This window comes from Lepeophtheirus salmonis, chromosome 8, assembly GCF_016086655.4.
Source record: "Lepeophtheirus salmonis chromosome 8, UVic_Lsal_1.4, whole genome shotgun sequence".
In the NCBI taxonomy this organism is placed as follows: domain Eukaryota; kingdom Metazoa; phylum Arthropoda; class Copepoda; order Siphonostomatoida; family Caligidae; genus Lepeophtheirus; species Lepeophtheirus salmonis.
This window is the reverse complement of record NC_052138.2, coordinates 16138902-16162123: the sequence shown is the minus strand read 5'-3', so window position 1 is coordinate 16162123 and position 23222 is coordinate 16138902. Positions and strand designations below refer to the sequence as shown.

General features: G+C 32.4%; 1 protein-coding gene and 1 long non-coding RNA gene across 3 annotated transcripts; both read right to left on the bottom strand.

Moving 5' to 3' along the window:
• Positions 1-5091: 5091 nt before the first annotated feature.
• LOC139906191 (uncharacterized) lies at positions 5092-14442 on the bottom strand. Of its 2 annotated transcripts, none has more exons than XR_011781546.1 (3): positions 11639-14442; positions 11447-11571; positions 5092-5609 (listed from the first exon to the last, which is right to left on the bottom strand). It is a non-coding gene; the product is annotated as an uncharacterized lncRNA (long non-coding RNA). The 2 variants fall into 2 exon arrangements; XR_011781545.1 differs by lacking the exon at positions 5092-5609 and adding an exon at positions 10862-11394.
• Positions 14443-18241: 3799 nt separating this feature from the next.
• Positions 18242-22431, bottom strand: LOC139906190 (uncharacterized). Its single transcript, XM_071890557.1, has 2 exons — positions 18775-22431; positions 18242-18718 (listed from the first exon to the last, which is right to left on the bottom strand). Exon 1 carries the CDS (start codon positions 21271-21273, stop codon positions 20557-20559), a length of 717 nt encoding a protein of 238 aa, XP_071746658.1. The 5' UTR covers positions 21274-22431; the 3' UTR covers positions 18242-18718; positions 18775-20556.
• Between the last annotated feature and the right edge of the window lie 791 nt (positions 22432-23222).

The window sequence follows — 23222 nt, the reverse complement described above, 5'->3', positions numbered from 1 at the left end:
TTCAAAAATAAACAACATTAAGTATGTATCATTCAATTCTCGAATAACCGCATTTATTCTCGAAACGGTACTTTAAGAGCTTGTTTGAAACGTAACTAAAATGTTTTATCTATCATTTGACAAAATTGCATAAGCATGGCATTAACCATCCTAGTGATATTTAAACATTTTAGTTGTTACTGATAACTAATAACTGATAATTATTAATATCTAACAAGATTCAATTTATAATATAACTTTGCCCCACAACAGCTGACTTATAATCCACTACTGAAGCGCCATCAACTAAAACTTCGTCACTCACTATATTCTCTATACTCTTTCCTGTCTTCGCTTGATGATTTGCCTCTGATGTAGCTGGCCACTCTAAGAAGACTCAGTCATCAGTTCCCTCAGCTACACCACTAGCTCCTTTGAGTGTGGAGATTATGGTGGAAGTTAAATCTTTTTATTTTCTTTGTAAACGAATTTTCCCAAATGAAATACGATTTTCTTATATTTTTATGTATGTAGTAAATTGACATAAGATCTCAAAATCTCACGGAAGCATAAGTTTAAAACTTAAGAATCCTGTGTTCAAGCTCAAACTAGTTATTAGGATTATCTGGACGATAGTGTACGAAATCTCGTAATAACATGTCCCCTAAGACAGTGTTTCCCAAACTTTTTGTGCCAAAGGCACACCAAAAGACAAATAAAAATTTCTTGACGTATCTATTTTAATTAAACTAATTATTTGGATTATTTGAAGCTATTGTATGGTTGTCACAAATAGTACGGTACAGTTAAACTGGTCTCAAGACACACTGTTTGGAAACCACTTGCCATTAGCAATGAATATTATCTTAATTACATAAGGTAATGTGAATTCTATCAATTTAATAATTGTTATTCAAACATATTTGAATATTTGGCTGAATTTCCGTTATTAGCAAACAAGTACAAATCTTACCAGTTACCATCTGATTTATACACTGATGTCCTCAGCTACCGTTGAGAGAGTATTTTCAAAAGGAAAGATGGCATAATTTAAGAGGTGAAAACTTTGAAAAAAGATAACTGCTGTCAATTAATCAAATATTTAATAGTTAAAAGATTGGATTCATCATTTTATGAATTTTTTTTTATTTTAAATATAATTTTAGATCTTTAAGTTTTATTTATTCTTGTACCTTATTCCTTTTCATTTTTTGGAATAAATAATTTAAGGAAATTAATTCAATCATAAAGTGTTGTCAAATTCAACTACTCCAATACGAGCAAAAAAAAATGAGCGCCGCTCATTTTTAATTGAGCGGAGGTGGGTTTGCACATACGAATGTTCAATGTAATTGAACTCAGGATTTCTTGAGCGAACTAAAGCTTTAAACCAATTAGCGAAGACAATAAACAAGTGAAAAAGGTCTTGGTCGGAATTTACTTATTTTATCAACCACTTTATTTGTGTATTAATAAAATAGCTAGATTTGAGTTACAAGTGTAGAAAGTAGAATACTGAATATATTATAATTCTTGTATTAATAAATAACTATTAACTACAGTTTAGTTATTTTAGTAATAAATTATGTGAGGTGATAAGATGAATGTATGGGAGTCTTCCAAGAATGGTCGGCTTTGACTGCTCTACAACTTGTCCTTCAAGAGAACGGACCATATCAAGAGTAATTTTAGAGAATAACTCTGCTATTCAATTGACCCCTACAAGTACTGTATGGTTTTGCTTCCTACTGTCGGGTGATACCTACTGGAACAATAGTCTATATGGTATCCATGTTTTGGAGTAGTACAATTCTAAAATTCACTAGAAAGTCCTTGAGGAGGATGAATTGAGTTGTTTTTTTTTCTCTGACGAGGCTTTAATGTCAATTTTCCCTGGAAAATTCTTTATATATAGCCTGTAAGGCAATCTTCGTGCACAACAACTTAGCAAACTCCATGGGGAAACTTGGGACGAAAGCAGAGATCCAGAAGATATATTGCCAGACTATGGAGCAAGTGGATCCTTTCAAGGAAACACGGAGGTCAAAATTCACTTATCTAAGGAGATACGAAGGAATTGGGGCCTTACAATATAAATGATTTTTTGAATTTCATATTACTCACCCTGCAATAGCGATTCTGAAACGGTGCCATCAGACTTACTGATTTCATCTCTGTAGGTATACAATTGTAATCTTCAATGATGGCATTGACAAATTTGCGAATAATTTGAGTAAAAGTTATGCATTGAGGCAAATTCATGTGTAATTTTATATCTTCTAGAGACCATTCTTCTTCTTCGAACATTCCATCCAAAAAAAGATGTTAAACCTAGACGTTTAAGATAAGTACTAATTTCAAAATATGGATATAATTCCCGGAGACCATTATTTTAAGTAAATCAGACTCTAAGTTGATAATCTGATTGTTGGTTTATAAGGGGCATGAAAATCTCTTGTATTAAAATCAAATTCTAAAGCACACTTGATTTTAGTTTGGAAGCAGAGGCCTGTAACAACAGATTATCATGATAGATCCTGGCCCCTTGGCACATAAAAATCGAATATAGATTTTTTCTCCACCCTGAGTGACTACATGTTTAAATAAGTTTGTTTTAATCTCCTGAAAATATCCAGTCAAGCTTTGATTGGATAGAGGGCATCTTAGTACATCATTCTGTAAACAAAATACTATTTTTTACGACTATATTATATTTAAAATAGTGTTAGGGCCTCCTCTGTTGCGTACCCCCTAAGTTGGAGTTGAAATTTGTACCGAAGGGGCCATTTAAAAAAATTACATACTAAGAATATATAATATATGTTCATAAACCATGATGATCAGGGAGGTATGCCCCTCCAGAAAACTCAGCCTATGCCTTGAAGATACCTATTCTGTAGTAACTGATGGCAAACCCATAATATATCAATCAAACAAATCAAATTCAAAAGAATATTTAAGTAAATAGAAAAAGAACCTTTGATCATTGTAGCATTTAAACACGGGTAACGTAAATATATATTTTCGATATAAGATAATTTTGTTAGCCTTCCATTTTCACCAAACTATAAAAAGTTGTTTTCATACTTTAAGAATAGTATGTACAGTAAAGAAATGATAAATGATATGCTAATTACAGTTTAATAACATTATTTGAGCTATTTTCGAAGAACGAGAAAGGTAAGGGGGATGCATATAATTATGTGGCGTCGTAGCCCAGGTATTGGGTGCATTAGCTGGCTTTACTTTTGTAAACACAAAAATAATGAAACATTATGTGATTATTATGTCATTAATGTATTACGTAACTTTTATTAAACCAGTCCCTATCACCGACCTATATAATAACTGGATGTACAACCTATTGAATAAAAGAAGAAAGAGAGCTACTGGTCTGTCGCCTGTACATAAATACTACTTCTTGAATTTTGTTACTACATAGATATACATAAAATATCAGCTAAAGGTCGAGACTCCTTTTTTCTCCTATTGATTATCCAGCTATTGTATAGGTATTATATAGATAACTATAATCAAAGATGGAAATCCTGGAAAAAATAAGGTGAGCGCAAATAGAGTCATTTGAGTCTTTAGAAAAATATATGATAATTGATAATATGGCTTGCTCGAGTGGTATGTAGGGTTGCCAAACGTTCCTTCAAAAACTGAAAGAAGAAGAAGCTGTCCTGTATTGAGGTGAAACGCAACACACTTAGTCCCTTAGTACTGTGAATTTAAAAAAAAATGGTACGTAAAATGCCACTGGAAAATGAAAAAGAATGCACATTATAAGAAATTTTACGGCAAACATGTTCCCAGGCCATGTCCTGGGGACCAATGAGCTGACAACACATGCACAATGACACAGAATACCCTCATCCCATTCGCCGAGGAAGTAGTGTTGCGCGTGCAGAAGTTAGTGGAAGAAAAAAAACCAAAGCAGCATGGTCAGTCGACCCTGCCAAATGAGGTGTTCCTTATTTATTTTTTAGTGTGGTGGCAACCCTACTCAACTGTTGAAGTTGGAATAAGAATATACCATAGTACTCCTGGTTTTTTTATAATCTATGTAATATAATTAATTATACTATCTGGGCTCCGCCAGCTAGGCCCTGCACTTTTTACTTGGCTTGCCAAGTTTATACATATATTTATATATATATGCATCCTTATGTACTCTTAAAGAAGTGGATATGATCCTTTAATATTCAAGGATTTTCTTATGTCATTCCACCCGCGGACATTGACACGAAATCTGCTCTACACTTGACTTCACTATGACAATTAATAGGGTTTCTACAGTAAAGCTAAGGATATTTGTATAGTTAAAAAATAAATATGTTCCTCCTTCAACCATAATGAAGATACACACTAAGACTAACTCACTAATCTACTTATCTGCCCTGATCATACTTCATTTTTAATATTGTATTTACCTCATTTCTATCTTCCTTTTTAAATATATTTTGGTATTTATTTTTTAACCTTCCCTTCTAATATTTTTGATTAAAAAATAAATTATGTTTACACAAACAGAGTTATAAAATAATAAATGTTCTATGTACAATTAGAAGCTGTCCAGTAAGGGAATTTTGAAATATACGCAAAAATACCACCATCTATACCCTAAGGACGGCGGCATTATACTTGAAAAAAATTATATCTTATTATTATGGTTTATTAACTATATTCAAAATGTATTATATGAACCCATTTATTTATAGAACTACAATTTTTATTATAAGGATGGTACACGAATTACAAAGGAAATATATTTTATTTCGAATTATTTTATATGATTTATATGACTCCAGAATGTAGTAAAACTTGTCGATCGACAAAATTTGAGGTTGGTTTATCCCCTTGGCCATAATGATTATAAAAATTATAAATATGTTCCTTATTCAACCATAATGAAGATACATACTAAGAATAACTCCTTCGTCCTCAGCTTTTTTAATTCGTATTCAGTATTCGTTCTCCCTTTTCCCTTAGGACAATAATTCTTATCTTACCTTAAAAAAATTTGAGACACAATCAATCTTGTTTTATGGAAAAAATCAACTTATTGCAAAAATAACACAAAAAAACTTGCCCTCCAGAGCCTAGGAATCTGGTATGATCAGAATTAAACATAACCTTACGTACGTAACTTAAAATTCTGAAAAACTTTTATTGTATTTCCAAAGTCTGTATCTGTTTCCGTTTTTGAATTTTGGAGCTTTTATATATAATGCATGTATTTTCTTTATAATAAAAATCTATAATCTATTAATATCATTATATAACGACATATTAAGTTAGTAACTATTATTCATATATGAACTGCGTCTACAGAATAAAGAGTAATTTGTATGGATCTTAACCACGAAGCATTCGGATATATGGATATTCATCCACCGATCCTTCTCCTTCCTAAGAATTCACATTTTACCGTTTGGAGAATTTCCAATCCATCCGATTTTTGACTTTCACTTCATGTTCAAGGGATCTCGCCTCTTTGTACCTCATTCAGAGTATCTAATCTCCCTTACTGCAAGGATTCTTCACATCAATGTCTGGTACCTCGTTAAACATTGTTTCTATCCTCAAAAATATCTCAACTCCTCCATATCTTCTACGGTATCGTTCTATAATAAAAATAAAGGAGTTCCATTGGAATACTTACATTGGAATCTGTAAGTATCATATTATCTATGGTGGTTACCCACGTATGAATGGATTATGACGGCCCTAATAACATTACATTTTCACATAGGGCATCAAAAGTAGATAATAAAATGTATGTTTAATAATAGAAACAGCTACACAAAATATAACCTAGTTATACCTAGTTTAAAGAGGCAGATATAACCAAATTTGATCATTGACAGTGTACCAATTTAAAACGCAAATCGACTAGATGTATCAGGTTAAATGCAGATAGCTTGCATAACTATGCCTTATGCTTAAAAATTCGTTTCATATAATAAGTTGTTATTATGTATACAGGACACACTAGTCTACCTATGTGTGCGCACAATATTTGGTAAATATGGACATAGTATAAAAATTACATATATAAGTAAATAATTACTTCAAAAATATTTCTAGAATCTTGTGGCATATAAGTCGGGAGAAATCTTTTGACCTATTTTATTAGTACTGAACATATCTATAACGATTCATATAGGGACTGTTGGATGTAAAAAAAAAAAAAAAAAACTAGAGGCCTCTATCCAATCAAAACCAAACTAAGAGGAAGTCAAATTTCTTTCACAAATTCAAATTACTCCTTGTTATCATTTTCTTGTGATATCAACTTTGCTTTGAGCCTAGATTTTTTACATTTCATAATTTTTTGAGTCATAATTATCTTTTAAAATCCTATTGAGCGCTATGCCTCACAAACGGAACTAGTATCGATGTATATGATGGCATGGAGTAATTTGATTTTTTTGACAGAAATTCAAATTCCTCTTAGTGTTTAAAATTTAAGATCCTGTCGGGGTTTGATTGGATAGAGGGCGTGTTATTAGCTATTCTTGTACAGTCTCGATAATTCATATCCTTTTGAATAAAGCGAAATATGTTACAAAGTAATATTTATTTAAAGAGGCGAATGTAGCTGACTAAGCCTGGCACATACAATAATTATTAGTATCCAAGAATTATTCATTACCCCTTCCGATGATGAAAACATATAGAGATTTTTTGAGAATAAGCACAAGAAATTATTACTTTTTTAAATTTTTGCCCCTCTCCTCATTAGATAAATGATTTTCAATTAAAAAAAAATTATGTATTAAAAATTTCAATCTTGTCATTTGTTTAAGATTTCGCAAATATTTTTTTATTTATTATTATTAGATTATCTAATAGGGTATGAACAAACCCTAATCTAAAAAGGTCCTGTGACAGTCTGTAGCATGTTGTTTAAACCTTAGATTTAACTAATACCTCTATGCTGTAAACTGGTTGTTTTAATAAAATGATGCATGCTGAGAAAAAAAATTCCAGCCCCCTATATGTGAGAAACATACACCTATATTTAATGGTGTTAGGAAAAAATGGCAAGAGAAAAAATGTCAAGGAAACACGTCGTTACCTTTATTGTATCACGCAAACTTTCCTCTAAAAAAAAACAAAAAAAGGCTCGAAATCATCTGATAGCCAAATAAGTCAATCACCCCAACTGCCATTTATTTCCCAGAAAATAACTGACATATTATTTGTTCAGTATTTTTAAAGGGAATTATATATTATTAAAATCTACATAGTATTTTATTCGATACTGTATTATAGTATTACATAGAAACATTTTATGAAAAGAGTAGTTATTATTATGAAGAAATAGCCAAAATGTATTCATAGGAATAATAAAATGGCCAATATATATATAATATATTATATAAACGACGGGGAATCAACAAGAAATTGTATTCCTGTTCTTTTGGAAACGGGCCATAAGTATAGAATAACTTATTAATTTGTTTATTTATCAAAAAGAATAAACTATGAAATAGCCAAATCGTATCAAGCCGGAGAAGAATGAATCTACAGCTGACAACAAAATACTGGGGTTATTTTGTTTGTTATCGAAGTAAGGCCGGCGAAAAAATGGCAGGAAAAAAAAAGAGTCGAAGTGGAAAAAATGGCAAGATTCTTTTAAAATGGTATAATTAATAATACCTATCACCAATATAGTATATATTAAGAAAAAAGAAAAATAAACAAACTCGACAGCGGTTCTAATGGGAGAAGAGCTAATCACTTAATTATCTTGGTACTCATGTATTGACGAACAAGCAATAATAGCATAATATTATTAAGAGCAATACGAGGATCCTATAAATTTTTGATGGCTGAAATGACCGTCGCAAGGAAGGAGTCCACTCTACTCCCTTATGAAGCTTCTTAGTTTTCGTCGGAAGAATTTTCATCCCGTCGTCCCTCGTGGAATTTGGAATCTGAGCATCTCTTGAAATAGATTATCAAGTTAGAAGTATCTTCATTCGGTTCCCTCAACCTTTTTTTGGACCTAACTCTTTGAGTCCACTTCTTCCGGTCTTAATGATTGAAGAATGCTCTTATGCCTTAGTAATTGTCAATTTTAAAGCACATCTAAATATCAAATTTGTCTCTCTTAGAAAGATTCAATTATTTAAATGTGTTGTTTTTTATATATTTTAGTTTTATGGTAATAAATTCAAATTGTTGTAGTACCTATTAGTATTTGTAATTAACATATCTTACTCAATATTTCACATCCAGAGCCTTATATCTGGATCTCTTTATATTTCCAACACTTGAATATATTCATTGTTATATTTATATGAGTAGATTCCATGCTAGGAAGGAATCCACAATATTCTCGTATGAAATTTAGCTTGGTTTTGTTCGCTTCTTAAAATTAGTTTTCATCCTATCATCATCCCCGTATATCTCAGAAATTGAGCATCTCTTGTTGAGGTTAAAGTATCTCAAATCTTTTCTTATTCCATATTCATAGAGAACATGGAAGTATTTCTGTCTTTAATGAATTAAGATTGATCTAAGCATATAAACTCACATCTAAATTTAAAATGTTTGATATGTTTCAACATTAAGATAATAACTAATGTATTTATTCATGTTGTGATAATCCTAAGTAAACATATTTCCCTTGATTATATTTACATATACGACATTAAGTCTCTTATTTTATTCCATTAGAATTGGAGTTTATGGAAGAGGCCGTATGACTAGACATAGCCCAATGACCAATTCAACATATCCATTTTTTTTTATAGATGTAACTTTAATGACTATGTAAATCCTCTTTATCAACTTTTTTAAATTTTTTCACATATTTTATATTTGATCTAAATTAGTTGACAATTATGCATTTTTTAACATACATAAGCAGAAAATAACGATCGAAATCATAAAATTGATGATATATATTTTATTCATAAAACGACATTGTAGGGGCCTCTGAAAAGTTATAAGTGTATTTAAGATTACCAGAAATGAACTAATATCATAGAAAAAGAAATAAATTAAATGTCAACAAATTTAGATCAAATAGAAATATATGGAAAAATTTAAAAAAGTTGATAAAGAGGATTTACATAGTCATAAAAGTTACATCTATCGAAAAAAAAAATAATAGATATGTTGAATTGGTCATTTGTTTTACAAGTTTAATTCTCATTCTAAATTGAAATGAATGATATAGGTTGTAATATTCATATTCTTTGATAAATATCACTGAAGACCATTATTATTTATTACAAACGTAGTTACATATTCAAATGTCATTGTATCTCAGTAGAAAAATACACTTAAAAATTCGTTGAAAGAGCCTATACTTGTTATGGTTCTCATAACTTGGGATTATAGATTAGAAGTATAAATTGATAGTCCTTAATATTCAACTTCGAGGAGTGGAGTCCTTTAGGTAACTACATAATGCAGCCTGTTTCGTTCTCTTTGGACAAGAAAAATGTTTGTGAAGAGACGAAGAACATCGTTCTATTGCAACTTCAGATTGCTCCAACTGTACTGAGTAGTAACCTTTGATTACCTCCCCGAATCCTCACATTGGTTTGTTACGCCACAGCCAACCGCCTCTTCTTCTTACACATCCTGAATCATAACGAAATGGATATCCCTTATCTCGCCTAATATTATGCTAATACTAGTTCATCGATCCATGAGTAACAGGTGAATTAGTGATTTAGCACTTCTCCCATTCGAACCGCTGTCGTGTTTCTTTATTTGTTTTATCTTAATATATATTATACTAGCTAAGGATTATGTGGCGTTGCTCGGGCTAAGGAGGGAGAGGGAAATCACATTTGAAACTGGCCAAATTAATTGTGAAGATTAAAAAAATATTCAGAAAAGACTTATATATATTTGCAAATATTGCAAAAATTATGTAACAAAATGTTCCGAAAATTGGAAGAACAGTGGTAGTTTCAAATTATATGTCCAAAATGTATCGTTAGTTGCATTTCTTTTAAAAATATTGAAAATTGACGTTTGATGAAAAAATGGGGTGAAAAAGAGAGAAAAAATGAAAAATTATTCAGAAAATGACAGATATTTCAGTTAGACATCAATTTTTATTTGGCAAATTTATATGCAAACCAATCTCCAGACAAATTTCTACAAACTTTATTCTATTTACTGATCCCATATTCCATTGGAAGTTCATTTTTTTTGCACCTGGAATAAACGAAAATGCAATTTTCACCGATTTCTTTTTTGCCCATAACTTTTTTGATTTTGAATAAATTTAGAAAGCGTAGTTATTCGTATAGTTGTTGTTTGAAACGCCAATCTCTTTCTGATAAATAACTCAAATCCCTATCAAGTCTCCACGAGCTAGAAAAAACGGTTTTTGTGTTTTGCACATAACATAAGCCCCCTTATATGACACCCCCCAAAAAAAAAAAAAAAAATCGACACTCCGTCTTAGCACGTCCGAGCTCAATAGAGGGACCCATGCAAAATTTCAGCCCCCTAGGTTCAACGGTATGGGAACTTATAAAGGACATCTACACACACACAAACACACAATCTCTTATATATATATATATAGATTGGTGATAACTGATAGGTATTATTTTAAGATTCTTATCTTGCCAGTTTTTCCAATAAGACTCTCTTTTCCTTTTTTTTCTCCTGCCATTTTTCCCACTGCCCTTTTTTCCTTAACATTTTTCTCTTGCGATTTTTTCCTAAAATCATATTTTATGTTAAATAATGTTATAATTCAGGGAGTTGTATTATTTTGCCACAAGACAGTGTCACTCTCTGTCGCTTTGTTTACAAAGTAATATAATTAAGTCACCAACGCTCATGCCCTAGTATGATTAATTATTACACTAAGTAATTGACCCATGTTTTGATAGATTTTGATTTTATATATATAATTTCAATAATTCTTTTAAAATCTTGCACATTTCCCTCATACAAAGAAAAAACTCTTCCGTGTTTCATCCCTTTATATATAGCCACTGAACTAGTCAACTTTTTTTCAAGAGTAGGATCCTTATAATATGACATTGAAATAAGTCTCTACCGATGAAATCTAACTAATTATTAATAATAAAGTAAACGTCAAAATCATAAAATTAGACAATAAATATACTAATTAAAAACATGTTAGAATTTAAATCCATCGTAAAGATTTAGTGCAAAAGCTAATTATGTAGTAATGTCCGGCGATATTACTCCTTATTAAGAGCATCAAATAAGATTTATCTCCCGTTATTTATGCTTATATAACAACATACTATTATCATGAAGGATATACACAATTGCTAATTATAATGCTACACCCAATGCAACTACTCCCGTTATTGTGACAATTTAAGCAGTTGTTTTTGCCTTTTATGAGTTTTCTGAACACCATTTCTTGGAGTCTATCAACCATAGATAAGCCTTAAGTGATAATATTTATTGACTGTAATATTGGAAAACCTAATGATCATACCCAAGTCTTTAAGTGAAGAAACTAGTGTCAGACAAACTAGTTGCGAACCATCCAAAGCTACTATCCTATTGTTGTGACCATTTAAGCAGTTGTTTCTGTCATTTAATGAGTTGTGTATCATAATTCTTGATATGTTGATGTAAAATAAAATCATATTTTATGATTAGATTTAAGAAAAAATTGAATACTTACTGTTAGATAGTACAAAATTCAGAGTTCCATTTCGAAACTAGTAAATATTTTATCCTTTTTACTGATAACTTGATCATCATTTGGTGTGGATGACTCAAAAAATTTTTATATGTATTTCTATAAATGGCATCAGTACCAACATCCTTTATTAATTTAATGACGGTTCCTCGGGAAGGGATAGGTTTACCCGTGTATTTCTCCATAATTTTTTTGAACGTAGATGATTAGCAATGGATAAGGGTATATACATGCAATAATCATCTTTGTGAGATCAGAGTTAAAGTAAGACTTGATGTATTCATCATTAACTTGATTTTTTAGATGAATATCCATACTCTTGATATGAGATGAGGATAATAAGTGGCGTCTATAAAGGGGACTAAAGGCGTATTTATATCGACAAATCCCACAAGCCATCTGTTTCTCATCCGATAAGTATTTTCCAAATTCCTGGGACTACATTTTCATAAATTCAGAAAAAAGGCGACGTTATTTTAGGCATTTTATTCAGTTCTCTATCGACTATCAGCATCTAATATTATATTAATATTGAATAATAAAGGTGGGAATGATAACGTTCTTGATTGATAGAGAAAGATGTATATTATTTAATCAATGATGCCATGTATATTTGTTTATTTCTCCTCGCACGCTTTTCTATTCTTACCAAAATTATCACCCTTAGTTATAAGGAAAATATAATAAAAAATAAAGAAAGACACAAATCCCAAAATTTAATAGAGCAAAATTATAATTTATTGAATTACTTTATTTTTAGATTTATTGATTTCAAAATATTAATAACTCCCTGCCGGCTCCCTCCTAAAAGGTACACAGATTGGTTCAATGTCCCCTTTATGGGAAACAAAATATGGTTAATCGAACATATGATTATTCCAATTATCATAAGTCATAATCATAAGTTAATACGGAATTAAATTATGACGGCATTGCCTATTATTCTTATAAATACAAGGCAAAATGCCAAAAAATAATTACAAAAATATGGATGTCATGGTATAATTTTGCTCTTGAAAAACCAATATATCAAATGATATTCAATATTATTTAAATCATAATAATAAATGTATTTTTGTTCTAAAAACAATTTCAATGTTTTTAAACTTGAGACATAATCCCCTTCTGAAACTGTAATTGGTAGTAAATCAACTCCAGACATCATTTCATAGCATTCAAAGTTTGATGATTGCTAAACTAATTTGATATTAATCTGTTAAATTAGTTTAGCAAATGCTATCTAACCTATACCAAATTTAGATTTTTATAGATCTCCAAAGATGTATTAGAAACTAACTTTGATCTTTTTCCAAACATCGAAAGGAAATCCTACTTGAACATCTTAAAAATTCAAAAACATATTCAAAATGACATAAAAATTTTCAAGTAAAGGGGCAGATGTCAAATTCGCTTTTCCTATTGGATTTTATTTTGCTAACAACCCTGATTTTTTTTTAAAGTTACGACATGAATTTTATCTCTTGTAACCCGCTTCGTCCCCCATAAACGAACCTAAATTTTTATTGAGAATCAGTGATGAATCCATAAAACATATACTGCCCTTATGTAAAAATAACAAAACCTAATATGAACGTGGTAAAACCGGAAAATTTGAAGAATATTTTGTAGGTCAGCAGCTTAACTGTCATTGTGTTTTATTAGATCATCTGCAAGCAGCCCTGAGAAGAAGGAAATATACTCAAATCCGTATTAAGCAAGGATATATAGGCTTGAATTACTCGGATGTCGATCCTCAATTCTATTTCGAGTAAAAAACAAGGACTTACAAATATATTTCCAGAGCAAACCCTTATTGTTACATCCGTCTTTCATGATTAAACTCACTAGTTATTGCTTTAGACTTAGATGTTATTTATTCATGAATGAAAGTGGTAATGATAACAGCTTTGGAAATACCAAAGCCTGTTCAGATTGCCAAATAGAAAAAACAAACGCCCCTTTCTAGGACATATTTTATTCACATCTGTTCAGAATTGATTCAATCAACACTATATTAATTGAGGAATATATTCATTTTTTGCAATACAATTCTTAAGAAAGCAGGTTTTATGATTGTAAGGTTGCGTGTTCAGATTTAAAAGTTTCGTTACGATGCTTAAAACAAAAATTGGTTTTTTAATTCATGGTCGATTTAGTAACAATATAAAATAATTTACAAAGTATTTCAAGTTAAGTGGGCATTATTTATAGTAGCTATCAATTTAATTTAATTCTGGGAGAAAGCCCAGCGAATAATTCATAAATTAATTATTTGTCTAGAAATTAAAGAAGACTTTGACCTGAAAATGGAATGTCCCTAAAGGGAAATATGTACAAATTAATGTTGTCCTCATTTTAGTATTTTGATCTTTAATAACTTGAAATTTCTAAATAGAAAATTAAAATAAGAAAAAAGGGAGAATAATGTTCAAAAATAACCTTGGAACTATTAATAATTGACCTTTGAACATTTCTTCAAGTTTTACTTGCCAACAATTTAAATACAAGTATCTTTTATTAAATTTTATAGAGTACATTTATAATTTCAATTCCAAGGGATATCCCAAAAGTACGTAGGTATGAGATTTAGCTTATCCAATCCAACTTTATTGAATTCATCCATATAGAATTATAGACCGCCTATATCATTTCAAATACTGTTTATATTTAATCAGTTAACTGATTATGAATTATGCTTGTAACCAAATTTTCTGTTTTATTTTTAATAAAGGTTATTTCTTCAACCTTTTGGATATTCTTATAATACATAAAAACTATATTTTCTGTTTACATTTTAACTTACCAATCTAACAATACTATTATGTAATGTATCAAAATTTTAATTATTTACGCATGGCTTAACATATTTGAATGATTTTAAACAGCTTGATTAAGAGAGATGGAAATTAACTTCTTTTTTTTAAAAAAACCATCATTTCAAATAATTGTGACATCATAACACATTATTCATCAACTTATTTATTATTATCATTTTGATTTGGATAGAATATATCAATTATAAATTCTATGGGAACTAAATTTTATGAATTGAAGGTTTAAGCGTGTATGTTTCATCGGATTGATACATTCCAAGTGAGCAAATATTATCCGCAAATTTCCATCATTTCAGAGACTAATAGGTTATTTAATATTTTTAATCCAAAAATTCGATATAAAATAAAATAAAATGTACTTTGGGTTTTTATGAAATAAACAAACCCAATCTCGAGAAATAGTTATAAATATCTATGGAATGAAGAATAATCGAAACCGAGAGTTTTTAATTTGCAAATAAAATTAAAATAATTAATTCATCATCAAATACTTTATAATAATGTCAATCACTACAGATACCTATGTATAGGCCTGTCATCACAAAACCAAGTTAGATGAGCTAAAATATAGTTTATTTAGTCTATTTTTTTTTTTTTTTTTTCAATCCATTGCTTTGTTTAATTGCACCATTCACTGAAAAATAAGTCATCTCAAGATAGCCTTCAAAATCCCAAATATGTGGTAATGTATCAAATGAAAGGTATAATGGACGTTAATGTATTTATTTAACTAGTATCTTGAAAAGTTTTTATCCAATCTGTCAATTCAATGTATATAATTTTTAACCCAACATTGGCACCTTCAATTTTCTGAAATTTCATTTCTATGCATTTGTGATCAACTATGCAATTGAACAGGGCCAATCTGAATCAATTTGGTGCCATATGCAGAATATTAGCCATTAATATATATATTCAATATTATACTGTTCACGAAGCTGAATATATTAATTGCCTTTGACATTTATTATATTCTGGTAAAATATAAATACTTATAATAATATAATAAATAATTAAAAAAATGTAACATCCATAGTCAATGCAAAATTTAAAATTGAACTATATACAAAAATAAAAATATTACAACTGCACGAATATATGTAGTGTATACCGTTGATATGCACTTATTATCTTTATAATAAGAAATGCAGTTATTAACTGGTCGGGGCAGTGCATTCGTGTCGGGTTGAAGCAGAAAATATAGAAATGTAGACAAGTGATTCGGGACTATTTTTATCCTCTCACACGGCAAGCAATTCCCCCCTCCCTCCACCCTAAAGTCTTGCATTAATGTCATGTCTCTAAAAATGAATAATAATAATAAAAACAGAACCTACCTGTCTGGAGAGGTTAACACTATATACAAAATAAAACCACTGTGGATATATCAGAGATGAGCTCATAGGAGAAATTTACAACCTTTTGAAAATAATCAGCAAACCAATTAAAGACCAATAAGAGACCTCTCCAAAAAAAAATTTACCCAGAATTAAAAAAAAAAAAATGAATTCTGACTGAGCCTGACAATTAATGACCGACCAACCCCAGTTTTATGGGCGCAAAACTATAATGTTGCAAAAATTAAGCTCGGCCCTAAAGTCGGGTTAGGTTTGGGGTCACCTTTTTCTTCTTCGTACCCATTATGGCACCCCTGAATGAACAGTACACGTAGGTTGGAATTTTTATACTACATAAATATTAAATGAATAAATAAAAATTCAAAAATGAATGATTGAAAGGAAAAATGAATAGCGAACGGAAAGTTTTTACAAAATGTAAGAATGAACGGAAAAGAGTAAACGGGTACAAAATTGGATATAAAGCACTAGAACTAAAATAAAAAAGATAATAGCTTCTAAGTAATGAGTTGTGTATAAAAAATTCTTACCATAATAAAATTAATTTGTATATTTTAAATTATATATATTATGAAACATTCCGACAATGATATCATTTGATAAAAACTAAAGTTCCCTCCCAGGTGACTGATATTCGGGAGATATAATCCGAACCACTTTTGAAAAAAAAAAAAAAAGTAGGTAACTAACATACTTGTAGTACAATGTAGCTTAAAAATATAAATAAAGAATAAAGCTATAAACTTAAACATTGGTTCATAACACACAATAACAATTTTTCATGATCACACAATGCTGAAAGGCTTATATTAGCCCAATATGGCCCCTTTCAAAGAAAATAAATCAATTTCTTTTTTTTTAATGTGTCATTAAATTTTGGCTACTTTATGTGCAATTTGCTGCGCCTCTAATGGGTCAATAAGAATAATTTGTTAATACAAATTGACGATACTATGTCCAATAATACAAATGCAATCCACACTCAATTTTGAGAAAAATTATTCTAACTTGGTTTTGTGATGACAGGCCTATACATAGGTATCTGTAGTGATTGACATTATTATAAAGTATTTGATGATGAATTAATTATTTTAATTTTATTTGCAAATTAAAAACTCTCGGTTTCGATTATTCTTCATTCCATAGATATTTTTAACTATTTCTCGAGATTGGGTTTGTTTATTTCATAAAAACCCAAAGTACATTTTATTTTATTTTATATCGAATTTTTGGATTAAAAATATTAAATAACCTATTAGTCTCTGAAATGATGGAAATTTGCGGATAATATTTGCTCACTTGGAATGTATCAATCCGATGAAACATACACGCTTAAACCTTCAATTCATAAAATTTAGTTCCCATAGAATTTATAATTGATATATTCTATCCAAATCAAAATGATAATAATAAATAAGTTGATGAATAATGTATTATGATGTCACAATTATTTGAAATGATGGGTTTTTTTTAAAAAGAAGTTAATTTCCATCTCTCCTAATCAAGGCGTTTAAAATCATTCAAATATGTTATGCCATGTGTAAATAAGTAAAATTTTGATACATTAGCAGTTCACAGTGGATCCATCCACTATCATTACCATTCTCTTAGATGTGATGCGCTCTCCAGCCCAACCACTCGCCCTTATAATTGTCTGGGAACAACCGGTGTCGATCAATCCACAAACGCATTTTTCTTTTATTTTTATTATGCTCTTTGGAGTTATTGTGTCTGTCTATCTCCCTGGGGTGCTACTCACGCAGGCAGAACCGCCATGATATTTCCCTCATTCCTTCAACAATTCTTTTCCAGGTGCGCTCCCTACCCACAAGAATAATATCTCCTCCTTTTCATGTCCCGTTTGAGATTAGGTGCACCACATCTATAGCAGATCAATTTCTGCATTTGCGCAGCTAACTCTATGTCTGGTGACTATTCATCTAAGGTGGAGGCTTTCATTTCACTCGTCGGAGCATGTGCCATAGTTGTAAGATCGCTCTTACTTATTTCATCTACTTTCGGTGTTGCTCTCATACGTGAGCAGAGCTGTATGTCAGGAAGATTTTTCGGTCCGCTTTACAAGGGTGAACGGTTGATTTTCAGTGGTGAACGTGGGATATTTAAACAGGGGAAATGCTACAGCATAGATTAAATCTTGCAAGAATATCGTCCAATGGACTGTCTGACCATTATTTTCTTCAGGCAAACATTGGGAAAAATAAAATGAAAAGGAAAAACTCTAGACGGAAAGTCAATGCCGACCTATTCATAAAGGAAGGAGTGTAATGGAGTATAAAATGCACGGTGCAAGAATGAGATAAATTTTTTGAACTATACAATTAAGTCAAACAATTTAAACCTCCTTAAATATTTTTAAAATAATAACGGATGAAGATAATGAACGAGATTATAATATACCATGAAGCGGTTACATCGACAGAAAATAAATTATGTTCACAAGTCTTGATGTTCTTAACTCGCATGTATACGTGGTGATGTGTTTGAAAAAAATGAAGAAAAAAATGCATGTGTTCTTTATCATGATTAGAAGAAGAAGTTTTTCCTCTCTTTCCTTGACGCAAAGGTGTCAATCAAACGGTCCATGTCTTTATGGAGCACCTTGTCCACCATCACCCTGTCCATGTTCAAGAGGGTGAGGGAGGAGAGCCTTTCCTGGTCCATGGTGGTCCTCATGTGGTTCTTGAGCCTTCTGAGACAGGAGAATGACCGCTCCGCCTCACAGCTGCTGATGGGCATTGAGGCCAGGATAACGATCACCTTGTATAGCTCCGGCATCAGGCGGAACACTCCCGAGCTTATTAACTCCGCAGCAATTTGTGACAAAACCATGTCTCTGTGTCAATATCTGCCTAGAGAAACATAAATTTTAAACATATAATGCAAAATGAAACATTATAATATTAACCTTGAATTGCTGGAAGATTGCATGGTCTGACTGGAGCTGCTCGAGTTCAAGTCTGTAGTGCTTGGCGACACGCTCAATGACACAGGTCTCCACTTCACTGTCATTGACGATTGCAATGAGATCCATTGTGATGTTTGTATCGTCGGTGGCAAATCTGCTCTCAAGCTCTCATAGAATCTTATTGATTGCAACATCGAAATGTGTTTCATGGAAGTAGGATTCAGTTGTTCCTTTCCACTTTATTATCCTTGGAATCTTCGCCTCCTTGAATTCCAAATCAATTGAGTCCTCCTGGTCAAATACTGATTTCATCTCAGACGACTTCAACTCTGCAAGTTTCCAGATTGATTCAAAGATTTTCTCATTCTTAAGATCTTCAAGAGTCCTAATCCCTAGGTTGACGTGTTTCCGGGCCTTTGTTAGGTCAACCTTTCTGCCTTGAAGTTCATCTGACAAGCTAGATGTGTGTCTGAGGAGTGTCTTCAACAGTTCAATGCCGAAAACAAATTCGTGACTAAGGATGCTGTTGAGCAGAGAAGTTGCTGTTGAACTCGATAATGTATCCTTATCTTTTCTCATTATTATGAGGGTCTTCATGATTCTGACCATCCCTAGAGATACAGCGTGTACAGCATTGTAGCGGAGACTCAAGCGGGTAGCAGACTGGTTCTTCAGGGTCATCACCTTGGCATGCTCCTCGTCTTTACTTGTTATCTTCACCGACTTGTAGATTGCTGACCTCTTTGGTGACCCTTCAATGAAGTTGTATAAAATTTGTACTGTCCCCATTGTATTTCTCAACAGGTTTATATCTGAGAGAAGATCCTTGACTTCAAGATTGAGGGCATGATTGTAGCAGTGGATGTAGACACACAGTGGGGCTACTTCCTTCCACCTGGTGGCAAGACCCTTCTTGATGCCGGATATGTTGGAGGCACTGTCCGTGGCCAGGGAAACAGTGCGGGCGGGGTTAAGGCCGAGATCCTTGACAGTCTCGTGAAGCTTCTAAACAAATATTTGCCGTCAGTCTGGGTAACTTTTACAAACTTGAGTAAGCTCTCTTTCTTGATGCCTTCACTCGTCAGATATCCCAGTGACAGACTGAACTGCTCCGTGTTTGACATATCTGATGTCTCATCAACAATCACAGAGAACCAGTAGTCATCATCGCCGGCACAAGTCTTGACATCTTCAATTATATTTTCCGTCACTTTGGATGCTATAATCTCTATCAGCTCATTTTGGATGTCAGGTGAAGTCCATTTGGCAAAACCTGCCCCAGCTGAGCCAATTTTTTTGACTTCGGCCTCCAGTTTATCTTTGAGAATATGATTGTCGTATGAACGGAGGGACAAAAGCTCCAAGAAGTTTCCTCGATTGTTTTCATTAGATTCCGTCAACTTTTCTCTTGTTTCGGAATCGCCCCTAAAAGCCAATCCTTGCATTGCGAGGAACCCAACAGTTTGGAAAAGATACCTCAAATAAACTCGCCACTTCACGACTTCCTCAGCATGTTGAGACTGAACATGGCCGAGAACCGAGGCATTCTTTCTCTTTGATGTGAGGAAATTGATCCACTTTTCCATCGACAGTTTGTGTTTTTTGTTGTTAGAATGATCTTTCAACGAGGAACTATTTTTCCATGTTTTGAACTCAAATTTCCCAAGGTTGGAAATGGAAAATTTGGAAGAGGCGAAACACTTGGCTGACTTTTCAAACTCGTCATATTCTAGCCAAGGGAACTTACGGAACCAATCATATTGAAAGTCTCTGGAGTATTTGTCATCTATCTGAGGACTGTATGTTTGTAACTTGGGCTGTAGAAGATGATCTCTCTACTTTAGGCACAGTTTCCCACTCAGTCTCCACTCTGGTTCTGGTCTGGATGTCCTTCCGCTTTGGCTCCCGCCCGGTAAGTATCGGGTCACCCAGCTGGCTCGTGAAGACGACAGGGTACTCTGGGCCTCCGTCCACAAACTCCATCTCCCCAGTCTTGCTCTTCTCACCTCCCTGGACATTGTCGCTAGTCTCAGAGTCCTCTGCAGAGGGAATATTGTTGTTGTTGACTACAAAGAGCTGCTCGGGAGAGAAGATTGGTCCGATATCGAGATTAGGAAGTCTTATTCCATGATAAATCCGTCCACTGGGATAATTTGATGAGTCGCCATTATTTTCTGTGTCTGCAGTAACTTTCTCTTCAGCAGAAACGGACTTTTCAGATCTTGGTTCAGGCTGTAAGGCCTCAAATGGAGCAGGGTCATCGGGATAGGAGGAGGCAGTGACTGAGGATGAGGATGTAGCAGAGGAAGTTTTCTTAACTGCAAAGTTCAATGTTTTCTGCTTCTTATGATCAATTTTCACTTGATACTTGCAGCTGGGGTCATTCTTATGGAGTTTAACTTTGTGATCATTAAAGTTGTCCTTCTGTATTTCCTTCTGACAGATAGAACAAATCACCAACTCTCTGTTCAAATGCGTTTTCTGCTTCCCGTGATACATTTCTGATAATTAATAAATTACTACAACAATCCACTCTAAAAAGTACATAACTATTATTTATGTCCCTTTTAAGCAGTAATAATTTAATTTATCTTGTATTCAATGAAACCAATTCTCACGCTCTTAAATATTTCAAGAGTACTCCATACGAAAAATGTTGTTTGCGTCTTTTTTTTTTTGGCTGTAAAGTACTTCACATTTGCAACCAGTAACGTTAAACGTAATATCTAACTCAAATATCCACTCAATGTGAAGTACTTTAAATCCATACGAAAAATGCTGTGTGCATCTTTGTTTTTTATTTTTGGCTGTAAAGTACTCTTGAAATAATTGCAGTAATTTATTAATTATCAGAAATGTATCACGGGAAGCGGAAAACGCGTTTTATATTCAAAGGTTCAATCATTTATATTTATAAAATGACAGGCAATATTTGAAAGAGATATTACGGTAAATTACAGGATTTGAATTCTAATTTCTGCGATGAATTGAGATACCCGAGAGTGTTAACTGTAGTTTAAAACCTCAGTTTTATCTATCTGACTTAATTTGGCCCCAATATTGTCTTAGAGATATAATTTATTAATTTACTAATTCCATAAATGTGCCGGTGAATTTTGGCTACTTTAAGTACAATTTGTGGTGCCTCCAAAGGATTAATCAGAATCATTTTTTCATTTAAATGAACTATAATTTGTTAGAAAATGTATTTCATGTTCAATTTTGAGAAAAATTATCTACCTTCCTTTTGGGTGGACGTGCTACAAATATGTAATTTTATTATAATGACTCAGTACTATTATGAGTTGGTCATAAGTTACATATATATAATAGATCTTAATAATTAATTATGACTTAATTCATCTATATTTACATACCTATATGATTGGTGGACGGTTGAGTAAGGTTTTTTTTTTTTGGTCCGCTGAAGCGAACAAAGCGCAATACTGACGTACGGCCCTGTACGTGAGCTTACATCTTCTAGCAATGTTGATATAAATGCCAGATGAATTAGACCTGATGAATCCAAAACTCCCATTAGCCTAATGAGGGTTTTGTTTTCGGCAAAACAAACCTCAAGAGACTCCCCGTTCTCAATTTCTTATCCTTAAGGGTCTCGTAAGCCGGAAAATGACTAATTGATAATGCTTTTCTCAACACCTGTACGATCTTTTACTCTTTTTCCTTCTTCTCCATCAACTGGTTGTACACGCTGAACACCCTTCAATCCAGGAACAGAGGTATTAATCTTGCTATTTTATCCAGTTCCAGCAATTCCTTTGCTAGTTCCATCCGACGAATCCAGACCCTTATATCGCTTGAACCTTCGGCACTTGGTACGACGTCTACAATCATCATGCTTTTCAGGGCCGTAATAGCTTCTCTTTCTTCCTTGCGTTAACCATGAATTGAAATAATAGACACCTGTTTTACCTCACTTCCTTTATTAAACTGCTCTAAAATAACAAGTACATTCTAATCACATTAACATAGGAAATTCATTTCTAAATACATGTGACAGGAAGTGTATTGGAAAATTATGCCAATAGATCAACAAGTACCAACGGACAACATCTAAGACTCTAATGGAAACGCTTGACCAGGCAAGAACGAAGGTGTGTTCCACCATCGAGTGAGTCTTGCACAGAGGAGGTCTCCATGGACGTAGGCCACAGAAGATATCGCTACTTAGAAAAAGCATGTACACGCTCGCCTGGCCTTTGCTAGAGTTTATCTGAAGCAAGATCCTAGCTTTTGGGTTACAGCCTTGTGGTCTGATAAGATGAAGTTAGAGCTATTTGGCAAGTGCATGAATTAACAAGGGTACGAATATTTTCGAGAACAAGGGTATATATATATATATAAGTCATAGGGTACAATGTATATAGTGTTTCCTGATGTATATCCCATAAAGGGATCTGTGTAAAGAAAAAGTAAGTTTAGCGAAT